The 12,142-nt window shown below is 39.5% G+C and overlaps 1 protein-coding gene across 1 annotated transcript; it reads left to right on the forward strand.

Moving 5' to 3' along the window:
* Nucleotides 1-233: 233 nt before the first annotated feature.
* LOC107487665 (uncharacterized) lies at nucleotides 234-3,646 on the forward strand. Its single transcript, XM_016108358.3, has 8 exons — nucleotides 234-402; nucleotides 507-651; nucleotides 740-880; nucleotides 1,975-2,073; nucleotides 2,489-2,565; nucleotides 2,662-2,770; nucleotides 2,913-3,241; nucleotides 3,363-3,646. The coding sequence occupies exons 1-8, from the start codon at nucleotides 310-312 to the stop codon at nucleotides 3,453-3,455; spliced, it is 1,086 nt and encodes a 361-aa protein (XP_015963844.1). The 5' UTR covers nucleotides 234-309; the 3' UTR covers nucleotides 3,456-3,646.
* The last annotated feature ends 8,496 nt before the right edge of the window (nucleotides 3,647-12,142 follow it).

Raw genomic sequence — 12,142 nt, forward strand, 5'->3', positions numbered from 1 at the left:
ATATTTTCTAAATAAAGAGTCTTGAAATTGTATATATTAAAATTTCCAAAAAAAAAAAACCTGAAAAGAAAACAACAATTTTCAGCAACATTTGTACCAACTAAAGGATTTACAATTTTCCTTGTAAGGCATTCAATCACGTGATCCGAAATTTGACTTGATTGGATGATTTGTCTAGTGGTGGGTATGGCAAGCAGACGGCAACTTTATCCACCCCCCGTGACTGCTATGAGTTATGAGTTATGACTCAAATGCTAACCCAACGAACAAAGCAATTCACCTTTGAAATATAAGCCCAAACAAACGCACATGGAAAATGCCATCCCCCTACTACTAAGGCAGCTGCCCCTACCACACGCGCCCACCACCATCACCATCAAAACCCGCGAAACTTCGAACCAGGTACGCGCACCACTCCCCTATTTCCCGCGTACCCTATCATATATAACGTAACAGTAACACATTCACATTCACTTTCTGTTTTTTTCAAAACGGCTTCGTTTTAGGGTTCACGTGAAGAGCCTCACCAATACCAAGCCTCGCCGCATTGTGCTTCTTCTCATCTTCGGTTTCAACTCTCCATGGAAGACGTTAGGGCAACCACTGCCTGGGTCGCCACCCACTCCTCCCACGTTCTCGTCGACTCTGCAGGTTCATTGCTAATCTCCTCCTTTTCTTTCACATGTTCCAGCTTAATGCATTGTCAGAGAATAACTATTTGTCGTTTTCACTTTTTCAGGGATTGAGAAAGTGGTGAATACCATTGATGACATTCCCAAGGTTGACTGGGATTTCGAAGGGATTCATTATTTTGACAACGGCCCACTCACCGTCCAGTACTTGTTTGTTTTGGACTCTCTCAATTTCTGCTTCTGGCCTGGTACCTTCTGTTACTTTCCTTTTTTGGCAATTTTGTCTTGCATTCAATTTCTTTTCTCTTTCTATATTTCCAGTATTTTTTTTAGTGGTACAGAATCAGTAAGTTTATATTCCCTGCAGAACATGTTTTCCACTCATGGTAGGTATGAAAACTGATTGTGAATATGGAAGATATGGCAAATTTGGGCTTCAATTTCTGTGTTATTACTTTAGTGTTGGCCTTGGTTACAGCATTTTGGTGTTATCAAGAGTAATGTTATTTTTGAATCATTGATTTTTTACGAACACACGCTGCTCACAAACACTTGGGCCCATATATTTTATTTTCACTTGATTCTTCTCCTTTGGGTGTTGTTTGATGCCCATCGTAAAATTTTTTCCTTGTTTTCAATGGCAGTGGTCCATTTCATAGCGTAGCCACCTCCGTAAACTGACTCTGCTTCTTTTTAACATATACGGCACCCCACATATTATATTTGTATATCATTAATTAATTATATTGCAATTGTACACTTGTGTAGAATTATATGAACAAAAGTCCATAATAAACATGAATAATTTGTTGCAAGCTCTTATGGGACATGAGATGAGCGGAATCTTGAATTCTCCAGTTATTTATTGTTAAATGTGGGTGAGAAACTGCCTTATATCATCATATCTTCTTTGTTTTTATTGAAAAAGAATTCTTTTAATAATTTATTTTATAGGTTTGATTAACAAGTTACAAAAGGAAAGTTTTTATACAAGTTACAAAAGGAAAGTTTTATTGAAAATACAAGGGTTTTTTTTTTCAATACATTTTAAATATATATTGAATACTTTAAAAACTTTAAAAAGTTACTATTCTTATCTGCATAACAAGTGCCCTTTTGTTAGCTAATTCCTTAATTTATTTATCTTTGTACTGCACTGCCATATATTCAGTGATAATATTCAACGGATTAGTATCCAGTTGGAAGTTGATACCCCAACTCTCAAAGACATGTAGTAGTGAACCATGTTCTAAGATATCAGCATTTGAATTTTCCACCTGCTTTTAATTGTTATCTGTTTGTTATTTTCCATAGTTTGCTTCTCATCCCACTTATTAAACAGATAAGGATTTGAACTATGATGATTTGGCATCTGGGCTAAAGGCAGCTCTTCAAAATGATAAATCTGCGTTTGATGCTGACCGCCTGCAGAAGTACACTGGTAAGCATTTTTGTGTAAATGGCAATTCTGTTAAGGACTTTATCTTTAGTTTAGCTCAAATTTTTATTATCAGTTGAAATTAAGGCTTGTTGAAATCCTAGATTTTGTCATGTCATGTGAAAAATTAAATTTCAGTTGTTGTCCATGTACAACAATTTTAAGCAAACTCACAGATGCTATGCTAATAATTGCCTTCGACCTACCAGTATTATATGAACAAAGACTTCAAAGTATTTTGTTCTTGTCTCCATTGCTGACTACCTGTAAGGGACATGCAACTGCTTTTCAGTTCTAGTATTTTGAAAAAATGAGATATGTGTCTGTGTTGAAGTCTAGCCTCATTGGTATTTGCTCACTTCCAGTTAGAAAATTGTTTCCCAAAAAAAGCAGTGACAAAATCACTTTGTAACGTTAGGTACACAGCTACGTGAGCTTTTGAAGTGGCCTAGACCTCTTCCTTTGGAAGATGAACGTGTTCGGTTACTTCACGAGGTAATTTATATTTGTTGTGTTTTCCCCCTCCATCAATCTATGGTATAAGCATGTCTTGAAGCTTAATAACCATTGTGTAAACCCTCGCATTGCTAGGTTGGAATTGAATTGGAAAGGAGTTTTGATGGAAAAGCATGTAATCTTGTGGACAGATGCGGAAAATCAGCTTTGAATCTTGTTGCTCTTGTTGCGCGCCATTTTCCTGGTACAATAAGCTTCTTTTCCCACGATAACTTTCATGGTTCAAGTTCTCAAATACATAATTACTATTTTTTTTGGTTGAAGTTTCTATGGGCTGTGTTGAGTGTAAAAATTGCTTCTTTAACCCCAAATTTGAAATGTGCTAGGCTTTAGAGACCATTCAGTATACAAAGGCCGCCAGGTATTCTTGTATAAAAGAGCTCAGATATTTGCGGCAGATTTATGGGGTGCATTTAGGGGTCAAGGGTATGGTGAATTCAAAGACATCAGCTCTCTAACTATAATGGCAGACTATATCGTCCCGGCGGTGCTGCGGCAACTTGGTGTTCTAAAATATAGCCCAGCACTTGCCAGTACCATTGATTCTAGTGGAGAAATAGGTCCGGGGACTGAGGAGGAAGTTGAACTCCGGGCTTGCTCTGTACATGCTGTGGAGAAAATGAGGGAGCTGATAAGTAAAAAGTTAGGAAGACAGGTGAGTTCTGCTTCTCCCATTCATAACCCATTTCAATTCATGTAATTTAACATTCACAATTGTTGTTCTTTTCTCCTTCAATTATGTTTCTGACTTAAATATTTGCTCATTTCTATTTCAGGTTCTCAGTGTGGAACTGGACCTTTGGCTCTGGGCCTCTGGTGTTCAGTGCGCAACCCTGCAGCACCACCGAACACTCTCAATATATTATTGAGTACTTGATATATGGGTAACTAGTAATGAACAGTTCAGTTGTAAGACCAAAAACTGACTATGGTTTAGGGTAATGTCTTAAGAATATGTGAATATCTAAATTTTGGAACTAGCTTTTGTAACCTTTGAAGTGCTTGACAATCAATTTACTTGTGCTTTGTTTTATATAAATGACAGAGAAATATTTAATCAGGTGCCGTCTAAATTATGAACTGTTATTGTTTTGAATTTTAAGACTTTAAACAGGGTGGTTTTGAACAAGAAGGAATGGCAATGTTAGTGCTTGCTAATTGATGTTTGATTTTTGGTAAATTTGGCTGTTCTTAGCATTGGTGTTCTTTGAAGATTCATCAGATGCCTTTGCTTTTTGTTGAATGTTGAATCAAATCATTGTTAAGCTTGCATAAACGACTTTGCTTATGGAATTGCTTTTTACTTTTTGAAATTGTAGGAATTGAGTAAAATATACACCCTTATGAGGCCGAAGTCGAGTAGCAAATTTTATATTTTTCTCTGAAGATATATGGCCGTCACTTCACTTTTTTGTCCTTTGGTCATTGCTTCATTTTTTTTGTTCACTGGAGGCCCTAAGGCCAAGAGTAAAACAAAAAAAAAAAAGACTAACGGGGAAAGGAAACCCCACATCTACAGCAAATACAATTAGAAAGGTTTCCTGAGGATGAACCAAGTAGCATGCTCCCTGTCTTGGTTTAGCAGCAAGTTTGCAATGCTATTAGCTAATTGATTAGCCTCTAAATATATGTCGTACGTGCACTTGCCACTTCCTGTTGAGAAGCTTTTCGATTCTTTTAATTGGGGGGGGTTAGTGTTGAGTGGCATTTTGGAGAATTCTTTATCAAATTCACAGCTGCGTGGGAGTATGTTTCTAACTCAATCCTTCTAAAGCCATTTTCCCATACTATCTCCAGTCCCTCTCGTATTGCTGCAACTTCTGCTTCTATTACCTTTGGAAAGTTCAAACGTCTGGCATATCCATATATCCAGCCACTCTCAACATTTCTAAAAACCTTAGCACAGTTAGCTTGCTCAGGATTGTCTCTTGATGCCCTATCTATATTTAGCTTGATCCAACTTTCTTGGAGTGATTGCCAAAAAATTGTCAGAGGCTTTTCATTCTAATTATTTTCTACTTTTTTTTTTCTGACATTCCTGATTTCTCTTGCTAAATTTCTTATTTTCATCTCTTTGATATGAGGGTGTTTATATTGGAATGTATGTATTCATTCCTAAATTTTCTTATAAGCCAAATTGTTGTAACAAAAATATCCTTCCATTCCGTTTCATCATCTGACCCCATGTCCATAGTTATGTTAGCGATAATCCACTCTTTCAAATCTAGATTATAAAACATGCAATATTTTGCGGCTTTACCAGGTAATTCCACTTTGGCGATGACACGGGACAGTCTCGAATAACATGAAAGAGAGTCTTAATACCATTGTCACAACTCATGCAATTGGCATTGTTCCCTCTACCCCATCTTGCAGTTCTGGAAGCCGTTAGGATAGCATTATGAGCCAACTGCCAAAGGAACACCTTCGCCCTTTGTAACTCTTTTCAATTCCAAATCAATTTTCATAATCGATCTAAGTCATGGTCGCAATGGGAAAAAATTGATAGGTATGTTTGATGGTAAACTTACCTTTAGGATCGAGTCACCAATAGAGGATATCCCTGCCACCTTTTGAAGGAGGGGGAATGCTTTGTATTTTATTAATGACACTGTCATGGAGGAGGATATCCAGCTCGTAATTTTTCATTATCCTTTCTCATTTACGTAATCACTCATTGGACGATTTTCTTCCTTAAGAGTCGGGATTGGAGATACTAAATTAGCTAATAAGTTCTTCAGTTTCAGCCAAGCGTCTCTACAAAACTTTGTTGCCTCACCATTTCCCAACAGATAACCTATGTTGTCCTTGATCATGTGCCATTTGGCTACAATATTCTTCCACAATATAGAGTCACCACTGCGAGCCACTTCACTTTGAATAGGATTGTGCCCTCTCCCATATTTTTCAATCTTAATTTGAACCCAAAGAGAATCGGGTTTGGTAACTGATATGACCGTTATATGTCATTTATGAGTTATAGCTCGGCAAATCTTATTGTAACTGACGCCGATTTATGATTATAAATGGCCTTTATTCGATAACGTCAGGAAGGAGATAAATTTCTCATGGACGACCATTACTCAGGAGAAAACAGTCATCCTCGTCTCCTGGTTATAAAAGGAAACGATCAGGGTTGCAAAAGTATGCCATCTTTCCAAAGTAATAACTCTTATTAGAATTACCATTTGTTGACTTGAGCATTGGAGTACTCTTTGCAGATACTCACTCCCTCGATTCGTCTGCGGCCGACGTATACGGTGACCCTCCCAGGAAATTGGTTGACTCCCGCTGGAAGATGATCCACACCTCGGCCAAACCAGGCAAGAACATTTGGCGCCTACCGTGGGGCCCAAAAATTTAGGATAGCTCTCTTTATAGGCCCCAAATACCTTGCATTCGCTCATGGCTGATGTACCTCCTCCCACTCCGTCCAAACTTCTTCGGATGGTAACCGAGTTTCAACAGGCAAACCAATGTATGGCTAAGGCAAATTAGCGCATTACGGAGGAGAATCAAAGGAGGCAGCAACAAATTGCGCAATTAGCTAATGCTTGCCTTGAACATAACAACGACCATCATAAGCGACCGGCGAATGATGAGCACCAATTGCAGCCAACCCATGTCTCCGAGATGCCTCAGAATGATGATGACAAAAGTCCTCGGAATGAAGGAGCCCGACCTGAAGCCGAGGAAGACAAGCCTGATAACTCTGCGGGGCCATTCACGGCTGACATTATGAATTTTCAACTCCCCAAACAATTCACTCTTCCGACGACCCTAACACCATATGATGGGTTAGTGGATTCGAAGAAACACATCAGAAAATTCCGATCTATCATGATCATTAACGACGCATCCGACCCTATTTTATGTCATTGTTTTACGTCTTTTTTAGATGGTCCTGCACTTGACTGGTTTTACTATTTGCCTGCAGATTCTATTTCACGCTTCCAGGAGTTGGCGAAGCAATTCGAGGACCACTTCGCAGCATCGGAAATTTACTTGCATGATTCCGACTATTTGACTACCATCAAGCAAGGTCCGCAGGAGAGCCTGAAGGATTACATTACCCGCTTTACAAAAGTGGCTATGAGAATTCCTGATCTTCACCCTGAAGTCCACTTGCATGCTATCAAAAGTGGCCTTCGCCTAGGAAAATTCCAGGAAGCCATAGCTGTAGCCAAACCTAAAACTTTGGCCGAGTTTCGTGAGAAGGCCAAGGGACAGATAGATATCGAAGAGCTCCGCCAGACATGAAAAGCAAAGAAGTCGGCAACAAACAAGGATGATGATGAACCTCGGGATAACAAGAAGACCTTTAAACCAGTTCCTCGTTATGAATCATACACCTAATTCAACACAAAGAGGGACGACATCATCTAGAAAATACTGAATTCTAAGTTTATTAAACCCCCTCATAAGGCCGGCAATTACCCTGAACCAAAAAACGCTGACAAATCCAAGTATTGCACTTTCATCATAAGTATGGCCACCCAACCGATGAATGTGTGATTGCTAAAGATCTCCTGGAATGCTTGGCGAGACAAGGGCATCTCGACAAATTTATTGCAGGACACATCCAGAAGAGAACAATGCCTAACTTTGACCAATCTACAGCAAGTCCGTAATCAAGAGAGAAAGACAAAGCTCCCGCTCAACCCAGAGGCGTGATCAATTGTATCTCAAGAGGTTACGCTGGGGGCGGATACACAAGCTCGGCCAGGAAGCGTACCTATAGGGCCATGCTAGTGGTTGGGGATACTACTAACAATCCTCAGCCAGTTCAGGATATTCCAGATATGACTTTCCATCCGACTTACTTTAATTGCAGTGACACCAACTTGGATGATCCTGTGGTCATCTCCATCCAGTTAGGGGACCTAATAGTTCGGAAGGTTCTACTCGATCTGGGAAGCAGTGCCGACGTGTTATTTTTCGCCACATTCAAAAAAATGAAATTAAGCACTAACATCTTGCAACCGTCTGTCGAGACTTGGTCAAATTTTTAGGAGAACGGGTTCTCGTTTTGGGTTCTGTGTGGTTACAAACCACACTCGGTGAGCAACCATTATCTAAGACACAAGATATTCAGTATCTTGTAGTCGACTATTTTAGTCCTTATAATCTTATATTAGGTAGACCTTTTTTAAATAGATTTGCTGCAATTGTCTCCACAATTCATCTTTGTGTCAAGTTTCCTGTGCAGGACAATGTAGTAGCCACAATTGATAGTGATCTTCAAGAAGCTCGGCAATGCTATAACACAAGTTTAAAGCCTATCAAAAGAAACAGCGAAGTGCGAGTCAATTCCATACATGCCGAACAGCCAATATTAGCAGAGCTAGATCCAAGGGCCGACTTTCAAGAACGCCCCATGCCAAATGAAGAGCTGACAAAAGTCATCTTGACTGACGATCCGACGAAATTTACTTTTGTAGGAAAATCCATTAAATTTGAAGATAAGGAACAACTCATCAGTTTTTTACGTCAGAATGCCGACCTATTTGCCTAGACTTCGGGTGATATGCAGGGGATAGACCCATTTGTGATTACACATAAACTGGCGATTAGTCCGACAGCACGACCAGTGTCCCAGAAGAAGCGAAATCTCATAACCGAGAAACGACTCGCATCCATAGCGGAGGCTAAAAAGTTGATTGATGAAAATTTCATCCGAGAAACCAGGTTCACAACATGGTTAGCTGATGTTGTTAGACCTAAACAAGGCCTGTCCTAAAGATGCTTACCCCTTACCTTGCATTGACACTTTAGTTGATAACTCTTGCGATTATGGCACTTTGAGTTTCATGGATGCATACTCCGGTTATAACCAGATTCTTATGTACCCATCAGACCAAGAAAAACTAGCCTTTATAACCGAATATGGTAATTATTGTTATAATGTAATGCCTTTTGGCTTAAAGAATAGAGGAGCAACGTACCAAAAACTGATGAACAAGATCTTCGAACGCCAAATAGGTCGGAATATTGAGGTGTACGTTGACGACATAGTCGCCAAGACAAAAGTCAGCCATTTCCACATTGACGATCTTGCTAAAATTTTTGACTAGATCCGAGCATATAACATGAGACTGAATCCTGAAAAGTGCGCCTTTGGCGTGCGTAGAGGAAAATTCCTCGAGTTCATCCTAACCAGCCGAGGAATTAAGGCAAACCCCAAAAAATGTCAAGCAATCCTCGACATGCATAGTCCCACAATGATCAAGGAAGTTCAGCGATTAACAGGGAGATTAGCGGCATTGTCCAGATTTCTGCCGTGTTTAGCATCTAAATCCTTTAAATTTTTTCAGTGTTTGCGAAAAAAATACAACTTTTCAATGGGATGAAAACTGTGAAGCTGCATTCACAAGTTTAAAACAATTTCTTTCTAAGCCACCTAAGGTCAGCGAGCCATTATATTTATATTTATCTATTACTGATATGGCAATCAGCTCTGTTCTTGTTGCAGAAAACGACGAAAACCAGTTTATTTTGTAAGCAAGTCACTGCAAAACGCCGAGCTTTGCTACCCGAGGTTAGAAAAACTCGCCTTTGCGCTGGTATTCTCCGCAAGACGGCTCCGACCTTACTTTCAGAGCCACATAATCAATGTCAGAACTGGACAATCCCTTCGTCAAATACAAGCCAAGCCCGAGCTAGTAGGAAGGCTAATCAAGTGGTCTATCGAACTCTCAGAATTCGATATTTAGTACCAACCCAGAGGGTCTGTCAAATCGCAATACTTGGCTAACTTTGTTGCCGAGTTCACCGGACCAAACCCGGATTCAGGAAGTCCGGAGTGGGTCCTATTTGTTGACGGAGCTTCAAATCCTCAAGGATCAGGGGCAGGCATACTCCTCGAAAATTCAGATGGAATCAGCCTGGAACATTCTCTTCGATTCTCCTTTAAAGCGAGTAACAATCAGGTCGAATATGAAGCCCTAATTGCTGGGCTTAGGTTAGCAATTGACTTGCATATTATTGCCTTAAAAGTTTACTATGATTCCTTGTTAGTTGTTTAGCAAGTAAATCAATGTTTCCAAACGAAAGATCCAATCCTGTTAAAATATCTAGATATTGTTGAGAACCTCGTAAGCAGTTTTTCTAAAATTGAAATCAACCACATAACTAGGGATCAAAATCACTGAAAAGATATTCTATCAAAACTAGCAACTACACAATCACACACTGCAACACTTTTACAATCAACATTAGATAAACCGAGTATAGATACCCTCAAGATTTTTAATATTATCAATGGAAGTAGTTGGCAACAACATTATATATATTACCTTAGAAATGGGGACAATCCAGAAGAGGTCAAAGATCAAAAAAAGTTTAAGTGGCAAGCATCTTTCTTTACATTGTTAAATAACATTTTGTATAAGTGAGGTTATTCTCAACCTCTTTTGAAATGCTTAGACAGATCGGAGGCTGATCTAGTTATAGCCGAGGCTCACGAGGGCATTTGCGAAATACATTCAGGAGCTAGAAGCCTTGCACAAAAGATACTCTGAGCTGGCTTCTACTGGCCAACGATATGGAAGGACAGCCGAAAAAAGGTCAGATCTTGTGATAACTGTTAGAGGCATGCTCGGGTCATCCACATTCCAGCCGAAAACTTGCACCATTCAGTGGTAAGCTGGCCATTTAATCAGTGGAGAATTGATATCCTCTGACCTTTTCCCACTGCCCCGAGACAGGTGAAATATTTAGTTGTGGCAATTGACTATTTTTTAAGTGGATTGAGGCTCAACCTTTAGCAAAAATTACATCAAATCAAATGATATCATTTGTTTGGAAAAACATAATTTGCCTAGATTCGGTATACCTCGTCATATCATTACTGACAATGGTCGCCAGTTTACCGACCATAATTTCAAAGCTTTTTTGCATAATTTACAGATAAAGCAGCACTTTTCGTTGGTAGAGCATCCACAATCCAACGGATTAGAGGAAGCTACAAATAAGGTCCGCTTGCAAGCCCTGAGAAAAAAGTTGAGGATGCCAAAGGCCTATGGGCCGAGCTTATCCCAGAAATATTGTGGGGATATAATTCCACGGTACATTCGACAACTAAGGAAACCCCATTTCGCTTGGTCTATGGATCAGAGGCAATGATACCAATTGAGATTTCACATGCTTCCCTGAGAACACAATCCAACGATCATGACCAGGCTCGGCGAGCCGAGCTTGATCTAATTGAAGAAGTAAGAAGCACGGCAGCAGTTCGTCACCGAGCACTACAGCAGCGAATAAGCAAACGACATGACAAGAAAGTACACCCAAGATCTTTTCATGAAGGCGATTTAGTACTCAGAAAAACGGAAGAGGCCCGAAAATCCCCTCTCATGGAAAGCTCGCCGCAACATGCGACAAGCCTTACAGAATACATAAAGTCCTTGGCCGAGGAGCCTATCAACTGGAACGTTTGGATGGCACAAAATTACCAAATACTTGGAATGTTAACTCCTTAAAGCAATACTATAGCTAGAAACAATAGCATGCTAGTACTCTTTTTCCTACTCCGAGTTTTTTTCTAAAAAGGGTTTTGCTCGGGGAGGTTTTAATGAGGTTAACTTACCTAGTTCAATTTGTAAAGGTATTGCGTTGAATAAATATTATTTATCTTCCTATTTTTACAAATTCTTGCAACACAATTTACTTGCTATTTGATTTATCAGCTTAACAGAACAAGTTCATTACTATCCGACTATAACAACATCACCGTTTAACAAACGGTTATTGCTCAGACCAAAAGTTGCATTAAACACCGAATGCGCAAGCAGTATGCTAAGCATTGCTTAAACGATACAGTACAATAACCAAACCCTCTTTCATTAGAAGAACACACATAAATTAGGAGCAAACAAGGCCTAATTTAACCGATATAGATTCCAAATGCAATCACCATCAGTTGGATACATCAAAACGTCTAAAAATATCAGTTTTTACACGGCTTTCATATTCCTTATTCAAAACATGTCCTCAAAGGACAACCTAAAGAAAAACATTTAAATAGATTTTTTCTAATCAGCTAAGTTATCATCCCCCTCCTCTACAACCTCTTCATCATCCACTAAACATCCATCCCGAACTACCTTGCTCGGGTCCATGGCGGTAAAATCCCCATCAGGGACCAGGAATTTTGCCTGAGTAATAGCACGTTCGAAGCCCTCGGCAAAAGCATCCAAAATCTCACCCTTTCGACTTGTCTCCATCTTTTTCATTTTTAGTGTGACCTCAACCATCTGCTCGCTCATACTAGAAATATCATTTTCCTTTTTTCTCAGCATTTCAACAGTTTTTCATGGTTTCCTTTTTCCAAACTCAATTCTTCTTTAACTTCAGAAAGATCCTTCTTCAGTTCGGCTAGGGCAGTCTCCTTTTATTCCAACTGCTCTTTTAGGCCAGCACTCTCTACAGTAGTCTGTAGCATTTTTCCATGTCTTTTCTCCTGGCTCTGGCCTATGCTGGCCAGCCGAAATCCTAACACATGATACACAAATATAAGTCGTAGTCAGCATCATAATTCCTTTCGATATCTCTAAGT

The sequence above is a fragment of the Arachis duranensis genome, chromosome 5 (assembly GCF_000817695.3).
Source record: "Arachis duranensis cultivar V14167 chromosome 5, aradu.V14167.gnm2.J7QH, whole genome shotgun sequence".
Taxonomy (NCBI): Eukaryota; Viridiplantae; Streptophyta; class Magnoliopsida; order Fabales; family Fabaceae; genus Arachis; species Arachis duranensis.